We start from the raw sequence: 21924 nt of genomic DNA on the forward strand, positions 1-21924 counted from the left end.
ATTGCTGCATGCAGAAAGGAAGGCTTAGGCCTTTAGAGATCGACATGCATGGCCCATAAAGCAGCACATGGTTGCATGTTGAAAGATGTACAGTGTTTAATGAAAGTCAGGACATCGCTTGGTTGATCTCAAAATGACAGTAATCACTTCAACAATAAAGTAAAAGTCCGATCGAAGTGCTAGAGATAAAAAAATTTGATCACCGACGATCGTGGAATGAAATAACTTTTCATGTAGTCCGAGGTTGATGTGTGTCTGTCTTGGGACGATGACTTTTCACCATATGGAGCCCCACCAAAGTAGCTACAGCTCGCAGCCCGGGCGGAAGCCACGCGGATTCTCTCATCATATGTGTCAATTTCTACTTTATTTTCTTGTTATCCGAATTCTGATTTTCCCTAAAAAGGTAAGTACAGTAGGGATTAGTGTGTTAGTTACAATGTGACAGTGACGTCTGAATGAGTTTTCTGTCAGAAATTTACCCCAGACCTGTTGAAGTTGTGCGGGTGGACTTGGCTGGCCGTGCGGTTCACTCCAGTCTGCAGCCAGCTGACAGTTTATACCAGCCTGCATGTCCCCCTGTGCACTCTGCATGCATAATTAGGCGAGATGTTTCACGGAAAAGTTTGCCAATCATGGCATCAATGTGCCCATGTCATTTGGTTACCAAAAGGGGCATATATCCGGCGTGAATTGTGTGATAAGTTGAAGCACGAGCCCCGTGTGCAGTCGTTTTCTTAACGACTTACGAAGGGTGATGGCCGATTGAGGTCATATGCTACTTTGTTGGCTTCACGGGTGGACCGGCCCATGTACTGTGCGCTCATCTACAAGCCACAAGTTAACGTTTACCTTCTCAATGAATGGATATCCGTCGCAATTTTATCTCCAAACCCATCTACTATAATTATACATTCGCCTGTGTATTACGACTTCATATCTGTTACATCCCGCTAGACACTTTTGGATGGGGATTTTGAAGTTTGATTGTTTACGGCTGAGGAACACGTGTCATGCCGACATAGAGCAGACACCGCTCTCCAGCACTAGTGTGATGGACGGCTTTGCAGTTGGGAACGCGAACAATAGCTGTAGGAGCAGACATTTCGTGCCGGAAAGTTACAATAGAAGACACTTTTCAGTGAAAATAGGGCAGTTTGTGGTGGTTTTGTATTCGTGGCCAAATCTAGGGCCGATCTACAGAGCCAGCTGTGTCATGTGTATGATGAAACATGCATGTCATTCTTAGAAACATTTCATAAGTCTCTGCTTTAATGGCCCCAAATGATTTAACTGGGAATAAAAGATTTTATTTGTCCAGTATTTGCACTATTGTTACTAAATGATATTAAACAGGTGTGAATATAGCCCAAAGGTAAGCTGGACGTCCCTACAGTAACGCGCAGCTTCGCTCATGGACTTCCACACGGACAATTTCACCAAAATTCCAGCTCGAACCCTACCTTATTTTTGCCATCCACTGATTCTTTGATACAAAAAAACTGTAAACATTTTAAACCAGGCATCAAGAAATCATCTTAAATTGCAAATCTTAAAGGAGAACTCCCAACACCTTTAATTTCGTACTAAATGTTTGTTAAAAACAATATTTTTGCTATGTTAGTATGTAAATTACATGTTAAAAAATTGCAAGCCCTGTAAACAGATTGTTGGGTGGGATAAAATTTTCGCAGCCCATCACCCTGCCAAAATTTCAGACATGGCAGAGGTTAGTTTGGTTTGCCCGATTCAAAAATTTAACACGTTGACTGTCGGCTACGAGATATCTTGTGCCAGCATGTGTTATCCTATATGTCCCTGTGAGATAACTCGTATTAAAACACACGGTGACGTTTTGCACCACTGATCTGCTGTCAGTGGTGATAATACAACTGGGAAACTTATGGCAGTTTTTACAATACATGTACTAAATGAAAATAATCCCTTGGACTGTATCATTTATGTTTCATCACTTTTATTGGACCTTTCTCATGCAACATTTATGAGGGTCAGTCAGGCCCGGAACTCAGTCAGGTGAACACCAACTGTCAGTTGTTCAAGAACGTGGTATAGTTTGAGGCATTTGTCAATGCGAAGCGCTGGTTTTTCAGGACAGACATCACACATGTACCAACTTTCTCTTCTGTGGCCTGCCTTTGTGCATACCCAACATGGTTTAGTCAGTTTTAGTTTCTTCTCAGTTGGTGGTAAACAAGATAGGAAGTGAAATGTGTTCACAGGTATTGGTACAGGAGATGGGCGACAGACTTGAGCAACAGCATCACCGAGAAGATAGATTGTAATGTGTTCTCTGAATTTCAAGAGTTTCATGTGGTTATTGGGAGAGTTTTCGTGTTCATGAGACCTACTTCAATGATATGAAGTGTCATCCTTTTATACCATCTGAGAGTCTTACGTAGGGTGCTGTAGTATGAGAGGGTCCGGCCAGATCTGTCTATACCGGACATTCCAACATTGTAATCGTGAACTGTGTTGGGCTTTCGTGACACCTTTTGGTTGCTGTTCAGAGTGTCTACCATTTCGATTTGATTCATCTTACTGATGGTGATAACATTACGTTCTCCCTCCACTTACACATGACTACTGAGTCTGAGCACCTCCATGTGTAGTTGCCTTTTTTTCGACTTTTTGCTTACCACCTCCTTTGGATTTTCTTTCCGGTCAAACCACAGTGTGCCGCACAGGTAAGTAGAGCGTTGAGATATTTCACCAGACCCAGAGAGCTGTAATAATTATCTGTAACGATAACATGGCCTTTATCTAGATAGTCAGACATCAGATCTAACAAGCCATCTGTCCCAAGCCATCATCGCCATCAACACCCTTGCCACTTTATTTGCGAACTGTCAGAATCAGGCCCCTAGACTCCTACAATTCATACAGTTTGATTCCGTATTTGTGTCTCTTGCTCTTTATATATTGCCGAAATAACAGCCTGCCACACCACAACACCAAGGACTCGTCTATAATTAGTTCTTTTCTGGGATAATAGATTTACTTCGTCTTGTTGAAGTGATCTAAGATTGGTCACACTTTGTAAAGTCTGTCTTCAGTGGGCTGTGCGTTATCCGCAAATTGCCAAAATTGCAACCGTGAAGGGAAACGATTTGTACTTCATCACACCTCCGATGCTCCGGAGTTCCGAATTACTCCAATAGAGTTCTAATGTTGGGAGTGTAACGGACCCCATCTGGATCAACAACCCATGGAGCTGCTTCATTTCTACAGCATTTGTTTCTACCCAAGAGTTTATGTGTGATGATCAGCGGTCTTCATTTATTAATTTCAGCCTCATCATACCGGTCAGTCTCCATAAGGAGGTTGACAACTTGTTCAGCATTCATTCGCGATAGCAGTTTTTCTAAGAAAAAATATAAAAAAAAAACAAAGCAAAGAAGAAACCACTTTGTAGAAAGAATAATTTTAATAATATTAAACAGTAGGCTTTCAGCTTATTCAGACATCTATTTTTATCTGCTGCAGTGCCATAGTGGATGACTGTCAGCCCTATAAGCTGTAGATCAGGGTATGTTTGTATGCTTGGGTTTATACGTAATTTTTCAGTCATATGACGACGAGGAGTCATTTGGTGCATCTACATATGCTGTGTCCTCTTCCATCGTCATATGACTCAAATTGTTCAGTAAGAGGTGAAACCCCAAACATACAAACATACATCTTGTGTCTCCTTGTGGCAGATCGTGTCCATGCTGCCAAAGTGCTGCCACCACTGAAGTATCCTGCTGAAGACACCAAACGTGATACCCCACCCAGTCATGTTATACTGACACCAGGGCCCATTTACTTGCTTGAACTTTTCAGCCATGTCAGTGCTGAGCACCAAAGTAGATACTAAGGAGAGTGCTTTAAATTTCAAAATAGGAACCCTAGTACCGCCTTGCTTGGTGCTGAGCATAAGAGGAATAAATTGGGTGAGACACCCAGATCTGGTGTCTTTAACATGGCATTTCAGAGAGGCAGTCTTATAAATATGCTGACATTGGGTGATGCCTTCTACAACGCACCACGGATGTGACATGACTGAAATATTATTCAGAGAGATGTTGAGCCCCCAAAACAGACATTACATATTGTACTGTGTCAGTTACTATGTGTGTGCAGCCAGTGTGGGACATTACATATTGTACTGTGTCAGTTGCTATGTGTGTGCAGCCAGTGTTGGACATTACATATTGTACTGTGTCATTCGCTATGTGTGTGCAGCCAGTGTTGGACATTACATATTGTACTGTGTCAGTTGCTATGTGTGTGTTGGACATTACATATTGTACTGTTTCAATTTCTATGTATGTGCCGCCAGTGTTGGTAATGTACATTATTGGTCCTCTTTTTGGCGAAGAAATAATGTGTGAAAATGCATTTATTTTCTTTTTGAAAAGTTAATGTTGTTCTAGCTGGGAGAAGCACGGATGTGCATCATTTGGAGACCTCAGATGCTGACGAGGGATTCGCCTTTCAAATCTTTCGTTTCATTCAAATTGATTTTTACAAACTGTCTCTTTCTTGACTTACTACTTTGTTTTCTTTCCTGTCGTGGAATGGGTTTTGGAGGAATCATAAGTTCAAAAGATAAAGTTTGAATCAGGAAGTAAATGTGCCTGTATCAGTCTGCTCCATGCCCATGCCTATGTAATGTAAATGCACACTCCCAGATTGAAGCTGGGATACTTGTCAGTAAAGTGTCATAGTAAAAGTTTCCTTGTTTGAGCCTAGAATAGCCCTGAACAATAAAGTATCTTGCAGTTGAATATGGCTGTCACCAGCTCAGAGTGAAACATCTGGAATGTGAGTGGAATATGATAAAGCCTACATCTCCCACCTTCTTAATGTTGTGGAATTAAGATTCAACATTATGCCATTGTACTTGTAAAACCTCGGCGCAGAATCAGGAAGCTAAAGTTAAAAGATGTACATGTGCATCAAAACATACCAAACTACACCAGCAAGCAGGTTAATTAAAAGCATATTGCCCAATGGTTTATTATGAGTGATGATGTAGAAAAATCAGTCCCTCAGGAGTTCGGTGGTTTTCAACCATTTTTTAGTGTAGCCCAATAGGTTTTGACCAGTGTGTTTCGCCTAGGTGTGACAGTTTCCCCTGAGCTAAGACTTCTTGATTTTCTTCTCCATAAGGTTGCCTAACCAGCTACAAGTGTTCACCTGTCCTTCTTCTTGCTCACTGTTGAGCCTTGTATGATACTATTCAGTAAGAAGCCTTCAAATCATCATGAGAAAGGAAGTTTTCACAAAACTAACTGCACAGTTATGCCGAAAGTTGCTGCCCAGTGGCTGACAAGAATTGTGTTGCCAGTGTACTCTCAACAGCTGGGTATTGCTACTAGGATGTAGGGTGAGATAAGGCACAATTGCTGGCTAAATGATCGTAAGTTCTCCCATAATCTTGCAATGTTTCAGACATGAAGTGAAATATTTTCTAGTCCAAAATGAAACACCATTTGAACATATGAATGTGTAAATGTATGAGAGAGAATTGTGAAAGAAAAGAGATGGATCAGGGAGTGGGCCTATGCCTCATGGTCATTAAAGAAGCTAGTCTTTCAGCCTCAAAAATTGCGTAAGATGTGGGTTCAGTCTAAGGGGGAGCTTTGACTGATTCCAGTGTTCAGTGGGCCATGGTGGCAAAAGATAGTCGATGCTATCTCTTGTGTAATCGTACAAGAAGTTGGAGACCACTTTTCTTACACCAATAGTCAGTTCATGTCACATGGAAAATCTTGCCTGTACCTTGTCGTAGGTCTCTATATCTATGTACATAGCTTAAAAATTGAAAATGTTCATATTGAAAGCGTTAATATTTGGTGAGAAAGCGTTACCTTCAAGTCTGAAATTATAGTGAGCATGATGTAATGCAAGAAAAGTACACATGGCATACATGTGTTTTAATGAGAAAAAAGCCAAAGAATGAAGTTTTACATAGTATACAATGGCATCGAATTTTGGTGTGTCGCAAAATCACTCAAAGAATCACCACATCGTTAACAGATTGAAGAAAAAAAACTGTGGAACGAACTGGCTGAAGGATACTTTGTAAGCTGTAAGATTTGGAAAATAAGACGTACGTGGAGAAAAGGTTTAAGTAGAGAAATATAGTGATTGGTTAAAATGTGAACATATCTGTATTCGATGAAAATTGAAGAGAATGGATGGTAAATGGGTGAAAATGCAGACCTGTGCATTTCAGTAAACAAGCCTCCCTGGGTGAAAAACCTAACCTTGCATTATGAGATGGAGAGTCAGCAAAGGCAAAGAGAAACTGAAATACTCATTCATTGTCTGGTTTCCTTACAGGATCTGTAGATCTGTTTTCTAGGAAATTGTCTTCATTGCAGTTTACTGTTGATAAAAAGAAAAACATTTTTCCACAACTGAATCTGGCATTGATGAAATATTGACGTCCTGTTGTCCAAATATGTTTATATTGGGCGTAGTTTGATAAATAAATTTTGCAGACAAGTATAATTTTGACTTATATTTTTGATTGATGAAATCTTATTGGTCGGTACTTGATGCTCAGTTTGTATATTTTCTGCTATGCTGTATGCAATTTGAGTAGAACATTTTTTCTTTTGCTCGGCAGGTATGGAGAATTCCGAACACTCAGATCGGAAGGAAATCCGTAGGCCTATGAATGCCTTCCTAATTTTTTGCAAGCGTCATCGGAGTATGGTGAGAGAAAAGAACCCACACTTGGACAACCGCAGTGTGACTCGCATTTTGGGAGAGTTATGGGCTAATCTGAATGACCAGGAGAAGACTGTGTACACAGATCTAGCAAAACAGGTATTCAAGGGAGTCTTTTGTTTTTTCAATGCCGTCTTTACTCACTTCCCAGTGTTATCCAGTGTAATCTCCTATCGTGACTTTCCTCTAGGTTTCAGATATAATCCAGGTAGGAAAGTGTTGCAGGAACAATGGTCTATTTTAGGGTAGGAGGGTGAATGAATGTTTTCCTTTCTATTTGAATTTACCATAATGTGTGTTTTTTTGACAAACACAGTGCACATTTTTCCTGAATAAAGTGGTCATTAGCCTGACTGCTTCCTACTATATGAAGTTTCACATCATTTTCTCAACGCTCAACAAATGAATATACATATAGGACAAGTACAGTTTGGCCCAGTGACAGTGTACTGAGACCGAATGAGACTTTATATCTCATGTATTTATCTCTCTTTATATCTCTTTATTGACTGAGCAATAAAAATCAACAGTGTGGTGAATGGGCCAATCAGGTGTCAGTTGTTAGTTCACCCATTTAACATAGTATTATGACTGCTGAGTTATAAGATATTAAGGTGTAAGTTGTTTGCTACATCTAACTAGGATGTGGTAGAGAAAGCACGAACAACTGAACATTCTTATCCACAAGGGCTTTCATGAACTTTACCAACAATCTAACATTGGCCACAGTGAACATTATTTTTCACAAATGTTGAGGTATCATTGTGGATAGATTACAAGAGCAATTACAGCACAATAAAAGTGTTACATTTTTACACAAATGCAAAGGGATGAGCACGATCATTTACAGTGACACGAAATTGTTAAAATTTATAGTCACAATTTCTTGACCTAATGGATGTACTTCATGTACAATTGGAAAACATTGACACATGTATTGACGTACATGATCTTTCATATTATATATATGTGTGTTATCAAAGTTCAATATGGGGCTTATTGCTTGATTTTCAGTACAAGGAAGCCTTCATGAAAGCCAACCCTGATTACAAGTGGCACAATCCAGAGAAGATTTGTTCAGTGGCAATCAAGCCTATTGTGGTCAAACCTCCAACACTATTGAGAGGTGCCAAGAATGTGTTGGACTCGCTGTCTTCAGATGGCATCGTCCCTGGAAAATTGGCAGGTAAGAAAAGTTTGAGAATTGCAAAAATTTACAGTAAAATTTCATGGAATTTGTCATTGACTGATGTTTGTGAATCTCTTAGTGAAGCACATACAACGCCGCGTGATTTTTCACCAACTACTGTATTATCATCAAAAGTTTATCATTTTTTGTTTGATTGCCACTTAAGAGTTTATTTGTGAAGTTTGATAACTGTAATTCTTGAAACCTTTTGCAGGTTTGGAAAGTATTTATTCAAGCATATTCTAAAGACATTGTTGTCTTATTATTCTGACATTCTGTTGACTGATAAAATTGTATTTTTTGTGAAGCTCTGAAACTGGTAAATCTAACCAATGTAGTTTTGTCTCCAAAATCAAATAAAAAATGTGCATAAATTGCACTGAAAGCTGCTCTTTCATATGCAACAAAGTTGAGAAATTAGGGTAAGTTCTTATCAGAAAAACTTAAGTGTTCGCTACAAAAGAATAATTTTAAGGACTTTATCTGCTTCTGAAAGTACATTTTCATATTTCAGGTGAAATACAGTAATCACCCTTCTGTACAACAGCTTAGCAATTAATTCATAAAAAAATGTCATGAAACTTCCACAGTGTTTTGCTGTAGTGTAACCTGAAATTTAGTTGTCCTGCTCAATAGTTTATATGTGACCAAATTAATTTAGAAATCAATAATCATTAATGAATTTTTTATATGTTTCCATTAAAGATCCATCCAACATGGGAGGTCTAAATCTGCTGTTGATGGCGGGTGAGCAGTCACTCGCGCCCAAATCGCAGAGTGGTGAGCAAGATCCAGCCATCGCTCCACAGACTGGTGAGCCTGACCGATTACCCATGTCAAGTGGTATCCTTGCATCGCCGGGTCCATTTATCACTTCACCAGGTCAACTCGTCACATCAGCACGTCCAGCCTTTACATCACCAGGTCAGGCTGTCACATCACCAGGTCAACTCATCACATCATCAGGTCATGGTCAGATGAAAGAAGAATCAACAGCATCACAAGAAAACACAGCACTGTTGGAACTAGCAGAGGTGGGTTTACTTAATTTGAAGGGGCAGGCACGTACCCACATAGTTTTTGATACTGTTAACTGATATGGGTGCACAAAATTTGTGCGCTTTACAGAGCATTAACATTTCTTGTCAGTCATTCTGGTACATGACTAAAGGCGATGACTTACCCTATTACCAGGCCCCCCTGGTACCCCCACCCATAAACTGTATGTTGTGTGCCTGAAGACTGTCTTCATTCTTTTATTGTTTCATGTTCTTATTTTCTTATTCTTCTTTATGTTATGTGGCTTGTGTATTCATTTGCTGTGAAAGACACTTTCAATGTGACGCCTACATTGTCTGGAAATTTGCAATGATTAACAAGGTATAAGAGATTTAGGAGATTAATAAATAGGTGTCTGGGAGCTTAAAGACAAAACATGTTGCTCCATACTTATCAGTCTCATGTACTTTGTCAGTATGCCTCTTTTTTTTTTTTGTGGATGTTGAAGTCTGTCTTCATCTCCAATGGCCCTCTTTCTGATAGAGCATGATGTGAAACTAAAGCCAGTAAAACTTGATTCCTTGTTTCTTTGTCAGAATATTTAGCAAAATTCGAAACTTTTTTGTGGCTTGTTGTCGGGAAAATTTCACATTTTATTATCATCATTTGGCTGTCTTTTGTGATAGTCTCAACTTTTGTGACAGTTACTGGAAAGAAAAAAAATAATGAGTTCTGATGGGGGGTGGCAGTGGGGTGGTAAAATAGCATGTGGGTGATGATGGGAAACTGTGAATCTAGTGTGATTGGCCTAATGTTTAAGGGTGAAAACAGCCACTCCAATTTCAGATGTGGAAGGTGCATACATGCATGGCTTGAGTTGGACTTAAATCCTACTTCCAGGTCTTGCTTCATAACAAATAAAGCTGTACTCCAGACTCTAAAGTTTATATTTGCAAGGATAATTCTTCGTTTTATCTGCCGAAAGAACCAGCAGAACTGTTTGAACCATTAAGGTGCTTAAACAGTAACAGAATTACATTTTGGTGCTGCTACTAAAGCAAGGAAACAACTTCATTGATTCATTTATTTATTTATTTGATTGGTGTTTTATGCCGTACTCAAGAATATTTCACTTATACGACGGCGACCAGCATTATGGTGGGTGGAAACCAGGCAGAGCCCGGGGGAAACCCACGACCATCCGCAGGTTGCTTACAGACCTTCTCACATACAGTCGGAGAGGATGCCAGCATGAGCTGGACTTGAACTCACAGCAACCACATTGATGAGAGACTCCTGGGTCATTATGCTGCGCTACCGCTTTAACCGACTGAACCACGGAGGCCCCAACTTCATTGATGTTCTGCTTTGCTTTTTGTATCATCCATCAGAAGTAAGTTTTTGTGTTTGATCATTTCATCATTTCAGATGTGCAGCACACAACTTGTGGATTCTAGCAAGGTTGTGTCACTCCAAGGTGTAAAACTTGAAAGAGTACCCTCTACAGAAAATACACAAGTACCAGTGTTGTCCAGCTCTTGTTCCCAGTCACCTATGACAGGCTCCAGCAACCTGGTTCCTTCCCCAGTGATCTCCAGTGCAACAACAAATAGCAGCAAGTCCAGCGCGCACTGTCCAGCATGCAAAACATCGTCCAGATCAGCCAATCAGCTGCTGTACAGCCTGATCGCTGAGAAGCCAGAAGTTTGCCTCCTGCCAAAGGAAAACAACAATGAGGAGCAGAAAGAAAGCAGGCATGTTCACGAGCCGGATAAACCTGATGGTAGCGACCAAGTCATGAGCTGTGATAAAGTTGTTGTGAACCACATCATAGACCAACTGTTTACGCGCGATTCCTCAGCCCAAATTGCCCAGAAACCGTTGGCGTGCGAGATCAGCGAAAAGCGAATGAGTCACTCTCAGGTGGAGGCAGTGGTCAAAGAGCGCCTCAAAGCCATGAGTGCACCACAAAGCATCGAGGAATGCATGACCAAAATAATCACTGAAGCATACGCTACGCAAATTCAAGGTGACCTTTGCAGGGACAAGCAACGATGCGAGCAACCTGTTGTTAGTAAGTCTAACTCCGAAAATTCGTTGATGAGCCAAATGCTGCGGACGGGCACATACCGCACACCAGGGAAAGTGTCTCAGGAAAGTAAGGAGAGTGTAATGAAGTCACCACCGTCTTTGCACACCAGTTCAGTCTCGGCAGTTGGAACGCGCTTTGTGAAACCAGATCCAGTGGTCTGGGGAAAGTCGATGGAAGCCAGGATGAGGCTGCCCAAAAAACGGCCTTATCCAGGTGACATTGACTGCAGTGATTCTTATGTTAGTGATGACGGGCAAATATCACCCATGGTGTCGCCGAACCCCAGTACTGCGGAGTCTGTGCTCTCGCCGGTATGCAGTGATACGGCTTCCAGCACAAGTCCTAGATACGACAACATACAGTACTCGTCAACGCTTGACTGCTCAGGCAGCAACAAGTGGTCAGAGGTGCTATCAAAAGACTATGATAAAATGGAATCAAATAATTCCAGAGCCACGAGGAAATCCAAGCGCCGCAACAGAGGCCAGCGCTACATGGAACTGATCAACGAGGGAATAATTCAACCTTCGAAAGAGCGACTTGCTGCAATACGAACCGAGTCTCTCTCCAGTGTGGATGACAGGTAAGAAGGTTATCTCGTTTGACCTGATATATTTCTTATACATGCTTATCTTGAAATTTTGTGAAAGGTGAAGTATTAAATATTGATACAATCTTGATACACATTTCTGTGCACTACCTTGACCTCCTCTAATGGCTCCTCTACAAACTAGGTTAAACTGCTGAAATTATAATCTTAATGCCATACTCAGGACTTTTTCACTTATGTAATGGCAGCTGCGGAAATGTCAAAGCTTATATGTTTCCATCATGTCATGTGTTTTGATGAAGGTGAAGTTAATTCATGCCAATTTTTTTTGGACGCTAAGTGATACTTTAGCATAAAAAATTCAAACAATCATTTCAAACATGTCTTAGATTTTAATTTACTCACAGGCACAGTAACATACACAGAAGCTTTTCTCTTAGATCCTGTGAGACAGATTTTCTTTAATGTGGGTCATGGTAAGATTTCAGTTTGGTGTGGATTCATTTGTTTCAGTCCAGTGATGACGAGTGGAAGATAGAAATAGGTGAAGAATCTTCGTGTCAGAAATCAAGGGGAGATAATGACAGAAGTGACTCTGAGCACTCACGGTACAAGTCTGGGTGAGTGTAAATTGTGTGTGAATGAGCGCAATGCTTCTGTTATTATCCGATGTCCTACGCGGGTCCTACGGGACCTAACAAATGTATGTTGTATATGAATTTAAATTTTTTGGTCAAATCATGCTGTCCCTTATTTCCCCCTACTGCACATCTTTAAATTAGATATGAGGCAGGACTTCATTTGATTGCTATTGACTCTATTTCTATTCACTCTACTAGGACATATTGTATTAGCTGAAAGATATTTTAGTGGCCCAGGTGATTAACACGTCAGCGTAATGTTGGCTGCCATTGTATGAGTAAAATATTCTTAGTACAGCGTAAAACACCAATCAAGTAAATAAATAAATAAATCAGAGATATTTTTAGCTCCGATGAGTAGCTCATGAGGAGTAAATGCATGTGCATTTTTGAACAATTTGTATAATAGAGTAAAAGTATAAGAACTGGTGTGGTCCCAAGCTTGTCAAGTGATTTTAAGCTTGGAGAGTGATCTCAAGCTGACCAAGTGATCTCAAGCTGACCAAGTGATCTCAGGATGGCCTAGTGGTGAACCACTAGCCACTTCTGCTGACTATAACACTAGCCAGTGACGAAAGAGGCCACAGATCCTGATCCAGTTGTTGCTGGGTTATCTGAGGAGATAAAGCAGGAGATTTAGTTGCTGGTGAGGTTCAGTCTACCCGAACTACTGTTGTATTTGGAAAATATTTGAGTACTGTTATGTTGTGAAATACTTGAAAAGTGAATCACACTAAGACACCATTGGTGACCACTGTGCCTACATGGAGCATCTGGGTCAGCTTGAGGTGTCACTAAGCTTGTGCTGTTTTGGCTGCCATCATGGTGATATTTTACATGTTGTTGGTTTTACGAGAATGCCAAGCCCATAAATACATACAGATAGATTTCTTTTTATTTGTAGGCCACAAGTTCATTAAAAAAAACTTTGTTGTGGGAAGAAAATTTAATGATAATAGAAAATATAGAGAGGCGAATTATTTGGATAAACTGTCTGTGCAGTCTTAAATGGAACAATTAATTTGCTGAAGGGTTTTATTGAAAAGTAATATAAGTGGGAAAATGATATGACTGCTCTGCAGGATACCTTTTATAGCAAAAAAAGATGACTGTAAAATGTTAGATTTGTCTATGATGGCTTAATTAGGCTCGATCCTTAGTTGATTTAAGTGTAGGATTTTATTTTCCAGCATACTTACATTTGTGCTGTGGGAGCCTTCGTGGCTGTGTGGTTAGCATGTTAGCACAGCAGAATTACCCAGCCTCTCACCAATACGCTGGCTTTGAGTTCAAATCCAGGTTGTATGTGAGAAGGTCTGCTAGAAGTGATGAAGGGGATAGTGCAACGACTGGTTGACCCGTATCAGTATAATGGCTCGGGCGGGGGCGGCTTACTTGCCTTTGGTAAGTCGTCTCAGTGAAGCAGCACTAGATAAAAGAGCGGTGGAAATCTGTCCTGCTAGAAGGAGGCACATTATACGACATGCACCCTAAGGATTCCGTTCGTCGTCATATGACTGAAAAATTGTTGAGTACGACGTTAAACCCCAAGCACTCACTCACTCACTACTAGAAGTGTGCAGATGGTCGTGGGGTTCACCCAGGTTGTGAAATATTTTTGAGTACGGCTTATGACACCAGCCAAATGAAAAAATAAATCACTTTGTCAGGTTGGGGAAAGTGGTTCCAATGCTTATAATATGTAAGATTGAGTTGTTCATTGACCCTTTCTTTATCTGTTCCAGTGATTTTGACCTTGAGGCTCACATAGCCACGCTCCCTCCATGTTCTATGGATTCCTTAAGCAGGAAGAAACGTCGTCATGCATCCGGTGGGAATCAGAATAACAACAACAACAACAACAGCAGCAGCAGCATTTGTGGGCACAAATCCTCATCTCAGTCAGAGGGTGAGTCAAATCAGGTCATTTCTCCTGCTATTAGATATTTTCCCAACCCAAACTTTCCCTGCTAACAGTTTCCACACTGACAATTTGCATGATGATAATTTCACAACCAGATGCATGAATTTTCCCTATATGAGTGGGGGAAAATATCTGGTGGAGAAAATGTGACTTGAGGGAAATTGTTGGTTGAGAAATTGTCTGAACTGCAGGCAAACCGGGCTAAGTGAGCTGGAGGGAATGTATGCACAAGGTCTCCTTAAGCAGCCTTTGCATATATATATATATATATATATATATATATATATATATATGTGTGTACATAAAGACCTACCTTTTGAGTTCTCATGGTTAGTGATGTTACAAGGAAATCTGAAAGTTAAATGGAAAAATTCAAATTTTCAAATTCCTCCATGAGGAAGAAATGAACCGTTTTTAAGCAAGTATCAGACCAATGATAAATAATTGAGTCAATATTGACATGGATATGGGACATGAAAGCATAACACATACTGTTTACCCTAGTGTGGTTAGTATACAAGCGTGACACAATGACTCTGTAGGTTCTCATCAGTGTGGTCGCTTTGAGTTCAAGTCCAGGTCCAGCTCACTTCCTCTCCAGTCGTGTTAAGGACGGCCAACAACCACTAGAGAATTGTGTGTTTCCTCTGTGCTCTGCCTGGTTTCCTCCCACCACAATGCTGGCTGCCATTGTATGAGTGAAATATTCTTGAGTAGGCCGTAAATAGATAGATAAATTTTGCCACAGTCCTTTAAAAAAATTTATTATGTGTGAATCCATCTGCAAAAGTAAAAATAACTGATGTGCCTGATTAAAACAGCAAAAGGCCTTTGTCTCTGTTGTTCAGGTGGAGATGTTGAGGTTAGCCTGACCCGTCCCCCGCATGTTAAACTGACTGACAACGGTGTAGAGGAAACAGTCACAGGCAGTCGCAAACGGAAGGCTCGCAAACACAAAATTACACATTTAATAGCGGTACAGCCAGGTAAGGATTAAGTTACAAATTCAGTTCGGCTTGATATGATCAATATTAATGATATGAGTCTTTGCTGGTTCAATCAACCAAAGCCTTGTTCTCAGTGAAGTGCCAGACTCAAATCCCTGTTTGCTGGTTTGTATGAAGCTTAAAACAGGAGATTTGTGAATATATGGCTTCGGCTGGGTCTAACTCTCCTGGTGGTGTGTAAAAAGTTAAAACGTTCACCTTGGTTGGTATTCAGCATGAAGATTCAGTGTCAGTATATTGTGAGTGGGTGGAATGTCCTTTCTGGTGTCATTGGAATGGTGTTCAAGTGAGGTAGCACTGTGCCATCATTAGTCACATCATACTTCGAAAGCAACCCTGTCGTGATGTGATCATCATAAAATGAAAGGGTATAAAACATACGCACGTGTTGATTTAAACACTAATCACGCCCATAAAAAAGTATGAATAATGATCCTGGTTAAAACCCTAATTCCTCAACCTTTTTGCATATGAAAAGAGCAGATTTCAGGGCAATTTACCCTTATTTTTAATTGTATTTTCGAGACAAAACTACATTGGTTGGATTGGTAAGTTTCAGGGCTTCACAAAATTATGATTTTATGAGTCAAAACAGAATATTGCCTTCAGAATATTGTCTACCATATATTGTTTACACCCAGAGAATATGTACAACAACAACAACGTAATGCTAATTTCTCTGACCGATATCGTTGTTATAACAAATCCTACTCTAAACAGACTTCTGAGACTATTACTACATGAGAATCACCACTCACTACTCTATACCAGTCTCAGAATGATTCCAAGGATAAAACCATAGTTACGTCTTGTCCTAAATGTCAAGAAATGCCTTCCACTTTGAATGGGAACTAACAACAAAAACTAGTTCTCAAGGATCGACCTAATAAAAACTCTGCCAATATGACTGTTTAAAACGTCACCAATTAGCATTTAAACGGCAAGAGACAATAGTAATCCACATTCATAGTGAAAAATAGCACTTTCAAGAAACCAAATCTCTTGTAACTGTAACAAGAACTATTAAATATCAGATACTATACTGACATTATCCATCATTCTGTCAATCAATCATGGGGCTACACTCATAGATACACAAAAGTCACTAAAAGTCAAATTCAGTGATGGTATCATTCCTGAGATGTAAAGGAAATATATTATTGAAATTTCAGTGTTCTGTTTACCATCCATAGAAATGTTCTGGAAATAATGAGTATAATTAAAGTCTGACTGTCTTATGATGTTACTACTCTCTCTGTATCTACAGGTATGTTGAATGTTAAATTTGTCACAATATGCTGGAATAAACACCTTGCAAATATGAAGATTTACAGTAAATATTTAAGAAATTGAATATAAGGTTGCCATGCAATAGGTTAAACTCTTGTGATCATGTTCAAGTTTTGTAGACTTTGTGATTTGGCGGAAACGAGCAGATTAATGATGTTTTGTTAGGATTTATCATCGGCTTCCTGCGTTGTGTGAAAAGAAATTGCTCCTAAAACTATTCTCTACTGGTACATATGCAGACAAACCCATGCAGACACACCCACGCAGACACACACACATGCAGACAAACCCACGCAGGCACCCACCCATGCAGACACCCACCCACACGCAGGCACCCACCCACACGCAGACAGATACACACGCAGACACACCCACGCAGATACATCCACGCAGACAAACGCACATGGATGGACCACTGTTTGATATAATTTATATTTTAAGCGTATACGTACAACATGAGCGTAGACATATACGTTCGCACATGGATAACTTGCTAAGCTGTGTCCAGTGGCATGAAACACTGTATTTGAAATTGGATAGTAAATCTATTTGAAAATCCATTCGGCCCTGGACCTGTTTTAGCATATGATCAGCTCGAAGTAAAAGCATGAACAAATGCCTGTCAAGAGATGTGAAAGCACACTGGCCATCGAAAATCTTTTTGCCAGCTGCATTGATTGGGATTTTTTTTTTTTTTTTGATATTTTTCTTATCACAAGACAGGTCACTTGAGTTTTCCACTTAAATCATCTCCAAAGTATCACAGAGCGGCAACCAGGCCAATTTGGTTAGGCTTTTTTGGTACTATAAATCTGCTGTAGTGTGTGAAGCTCTTAGTTGTTTTCAGACACTTCACCATGTGAATCAGATTGTATATGTGCTTTTAGTGACCTTGGATATGTTAGAATGACATTTGTGTTTGGATGTTGTATTGTCAGGATCGGCACCAGCAGCAGAAGTGGGGCCAAGAAAGACAGACATAGTTGCTGAGGAACAGCCCCAACAACCATGCCTCCAAAATCAACCATTTACTGCAATAAAAGACGGACCAAGCATCAAATCTGAAAAGAGAATAGATTTTGAGGATAACATCAGCGTAGCCGTCAGGCTGAAAGATGAAAATGTTGCGGAGAATGCGCTAGTGGAAAACATTTCCTTGGACCCAGTTCCAGCAAATTTTGGTCGCTCAGTAACATTGCCGTTTCCACGGACAGCAACATCCTACAAAAGTAACATTGTGGTCAAAGAGTGTAAAAAGTTTGATATTTATGAGTTTTCAGAAGACAGTGAAGAACTAGAGAGTTCGCCATCATTAGCTCACCATGGTTACTCAGACAAACCTTTCGGTGTTAGTCCAAGGAAGGTCCAGCACCGATTGGTTCCTAAACAAGTAGAGTAGACATTCCGGGCTTAGGCCCCATCTGACACAGCTTCCTGCTTGACATGTAAGTTATTAACGACTTCCTTGGCTTTAAATTTGAATTAGTAAGTCATTAATTACCTACATGAGTAATCTTTAATGTACTTAAATGGGATATATTGGAAATTTTCTAAGACTTTTATGGCACTTTCCTTCTGGCAAATTTATATTTCTGGTGAATTTTTATGTTTAGTAAACTCATTATGTGGCTAAGTTCCACATACAATAATTTCAAACTCAAAAAGAAGAGGATGTAAAGTTCTGCTTTCGGTCATTTGGAATTAATTAATTTAATTCAATTCTGAGAAATCAGTTAAGCTACTTGTTTTTGTTGCTTTACATGCTAGTCTAGTGTGGTTTCAAGAATTTTTGAAGGAGTTATTTTGGCAATTCCATGTACTTGTTGTATTTCATGTGTACATCATTTGATGATATTTCACTAAGTAATTACCATTTTTATGATTATTAAATAGATTGCTGTGCAAATTTGATATGGTTATTTTGAGTGCATGTACTGTATATCCTTTGAAAATTATTGTTGATTTTCTGCACAGATAAGACAGATGTGCTAATGTTAAAAGCCTTGTCCTGACATGTTGTATATCTAACCAGTTTCTCGCCCTCTTCTGTGCCAGTGGGGCCTCCAAAGATCGTGTATAGCCCTGTAAGCTATCTGAGGGGGCTGGTGTGTGTTGTCTCACTGCTCAGTGTAATCTCCCTCAGGTTTGGTACTTCAGTGTTAGCAGGTGAGAGTTCATACAAAACTGTCTGGCTTTTTCACTAGATTACTGTACCTTTTTGCATGTTTGCAGTCTGTAGCATTATTCTGTGAAGACTTTTTGAGAAGCCCTGAAGTTGGCCAATGAAACCAATTTAGTTTTTTGTCTGAAATCAAATGAAGAAGGTGCATAAATTAGGATGATTGGTTAGTGCAATGGTGCAGCATAATGATCCAGGAGCCTTTCACCAATGTGGTCCTGTGAGTTCAAGCCCAGCTCATACTGACTTTCTCTTCGGCCGTATGTGGGACGATCTGCAGCAACCTGCGGATGGCCATGGGTTTCCCCCAGGCTCAGCCTGGTTCCTCCCACCATAATGCTGGTTGCCGTCGTATAAGTGAAATATTCTTGAGTACAGCGTAAAACACCAATCAAATAAATAAATCAATAAATGAGTGATTATGGTTTAATGGGGGGCCTCCGTGGCTCAGTTGGTTAGCACGCTAGTGCAGCGTAATGACCCAGAAGCCTCTCACCAATGCGATCGCTGTGAATTCAAGTCCAGCTCATTCTGGCTTCCTCTCCGGCCGTACGTGGGAAAGTCTAATAGCCAGAAGATCTGATAGCAACCTGTGGATGGTCGTGGGTTTCCCCTGGGCTCTGCCCGGTTTCCACCCACCATAATTCTGGATGCCGTCGTATAAATGATATATGACCTAGGCATGTAAAAGATGGCATAACAAAGTTTATTACAGCTAACAAAGTAACAAAGCTGAACATCTGACAAGCCGCAGACAATCCCGCATCAACAATAAAGATGTTTGCTTAGCAGCAGTTACCTCACTGACTATAATCACCAAGGAATAGTGGCTGAAATAGCATTGAGGTGGCGTTAAACCATAATCACTCATTTATTGATTTATTTATTTATTTGATTGGTGTTTTACGCCAATCTGTTATCTCTACAGAGCAGCTTCTCTTATGAGTTGGGGGCCTCTGTGGCTCAGTTTGTTAGCACACTAGCGCAGCGTAATGATCCTGGAGCCTCTCACCAACGTCGTCACTGTGAGTTCAAGTCAGGCTCATGCTGGCTTCCTCTATGGCCGTATGTGGGAAGGTCTGCCAGCAACCTGCAGATGGTCGTGGGTTTCCCCTGGGCTCTGCTCAGTTTCCTCCCACCATAATGTTGGCTGCCATCGTATAAGTGAAATTCTTGAGTACAGCATAAAACACCAATCAAATAAATGAATAAATCTTATGTGTTAAAAGGCATTGTCTGTAAGTCTACCATGGCAGATGTATCTTGATGTTTTGAAACTCTTGATATAAGAGTGTGCGTGTTACCAGCTCTTAAGACCTTTTCTGTTTTCCCTGTTTCAGTGCACTCCTTTATGGATAATCTTCAGTGTCAGCAGAAGCTTCTGTGTTGCTTTATAAACTGTCAGTCAAACTGCTCGAGTGATTGTGCCCGTCCCCGGGAGAAACTGCACGCATCCTAATCATCATGGCAGTATTGTCCCGTGAAAGCAGCTGTTGAACTATTTATACATGAATCTGTCTGGTTGAAGAATCTGTCAATACAACTATGTCCTGTTCCTGCTGGTTGATCAATTATACAATCCGATCAACTGAAGAAGAATCTGCGACTCCATGTGTGTTTGGTTCCTGGTCAGCCAGTTAGGTGAAGCTGACTACATGTAGTGGAAGATTTTCTCTAAAGAATCTGTGAATGCAGACATGTTTCGTTCCAGCTGGTTAATTAGTTATGTGAATTTGGTCATCCTCTTTCACGAAACGGACTGGTAGAAGAATCTACGTCAAGCAGCAATGTGTCTGGTATTGACAGTTACGTCAATCTGACTGGTTGGAGAATCTGTCCTAGTTCACTACTTTCCCTGCATAACCACTCTCATGAACCTGACTGGTTGAAGGATCCGTCAACCCAGCTGTTCCCTCAGATAACCAGTTCTGTGACTTGGACTGGTTAAAGTATCTCTGAATCCAGTTCTGTGAGTCTGACTGGTTAAAGAATTTTCTCTGATTTAACTTGTGCTCTGTTCCTCTGCAACCAGTTCCACGAATCTTGCTGTTTTCTTAACCAGCTTGTTGTGCAAAGAGTTGCTGTTATTGTTGCAATTTTTGATTCCATGGGATCTTGTTGGCTTTGCCAAAATGTTAGTAAAAAAAGTAAAGATTCTGGTGTTTTCATTGTGTGAATCGATTTTATGAATTCCCCCTGATGTTATCAGCATGTGATAAAACACACAGCCCATGAAATGTGACTGGTTTGCATAAATGTGTCTTGAGCATATTAAAAATATAGACATTTATCTAGAATTTCAATTGCCATGGAAATCATTTTTCCTTGCAGAGTCATAATAATGAAGAAAATGCATTTATTAAATGCATCTCATCTGTGTATAATATAATTTTTCTAAATACATGTACATGTAAAATTTTGTTAAATGATGTATATTAAATTGAAATATATTATTAGGAAGTGCCGATATGATGTCCTGAGTGAGAAATACCAACTTGCCAAAGTCATAAAACTGTTGAATGTTGGCCAATTCCTGGTGTATGACAATGAATACACCTGTGAATGTGGGAAGAATATGTTAATTGATACCTATTAATATTTATCAGAATGATTGTCTCTTGTTTGGTTGTTATGTACATGATTGCTTATAAAAAATAATTACTGTGATATCAGAAAGTGCTTTCTGTTGAATTATCTCTTTTTCATAGGCTTTAAAGGCACATACTCTCGAAAGAAATTTTAGAATTTTTGAGTTGGTTCAGCTAAATACGATTTGTATTTGACTCGGGCCTATATTTTCTGAAAAATGTCAGTTAAGAGAATTATAATGGGAAATCCGTCACTGTTCTACATTGTCCATCCACCATGGTAACACACACATGAAGCAGCGCAATGTTTTCCTCAGCGCCAAAAAAAAAAAAAAAAGTGAAAAAGTTCGTTTTGGCAATGACTGTTATACCTAAGACATTAAAATCATTGACATTGTTTTCCCCCATCGTCTGGGTGTGTGCACAAGAGGGAATATGTCAAGTACTGAACATGGAATGACAAGTGAGTCAGCCTTGTGTTAGTATAATGTGACTTGATCACGTGTCATGACTGGTGTCTGGGGCAGGGCAATCCAATCCAGTGAGGCAGCGCATGAACACCTGGACAGTGGAAGTGGTCTGTTACAGGGTGACAGTCTCATGACATGACTAAAACATTGTTGAAGGTGACATTATACTCAAATTAAAAGATTCCCTTGCCGCTAATGTTCTTGCAGCTGTGGTGGTAAAAATGATCCCAACAAAACCTTTAGATACATTT

At 40.0% G+C, this 21924-nt stretch overlaps 1 protein-coding gene across 1 annotated transcript; it reads left to right on the forward strand.

Moving 5' to 3' along the window:
• The first annotated feature begins 321 nt into the window (after positions 1-321).
• LOC135461250 (HMG box transcription factor BBX-like) lies at positions 322-21275 on the forward strand. Its single transcript, XM_064738258.1, has 11 exons — positions 322-406; positions 6641-6843; positions 7759-7930; positions 8639-8967; positions 10361-11607; positions 12093-12194; positions 13961-14124; positions 14988-15125; positions 17375-17881; positions 18492-18602; positions 19956-21275. Exons 2-9 carry the CDS (start codon positions 6643-6645, stop codon positions 17833-17835), a joined length of 2814 nt encoding a protein of 937 aa, XP_064594328.1. The 5' UTR covers positions 322-406; positions 6641-6642; the 3' UTR covers positions 17836-17881; positions 18492-18602; positions 19956-21275.
• The last annotated feature ends 649 nt before the right edge of the window (positions 21276-21924 follow it).

Source organism: Liolophura sinensis, chromosome 1 (assembly GCF_032854445.1).
Source record: "Liolophura sinensis isolate JHLJ2023 chromosome 1, CUHK_Ljap_v2, whole genome shotgun sequence".
Taxonomy (NCBI): domain Eukaryota; kingdom Metazoa; phylum Mollusca; class Polyplacophora; order Chitonida; family Chitonidae; genus Liolophura; species Liolophura sinensis.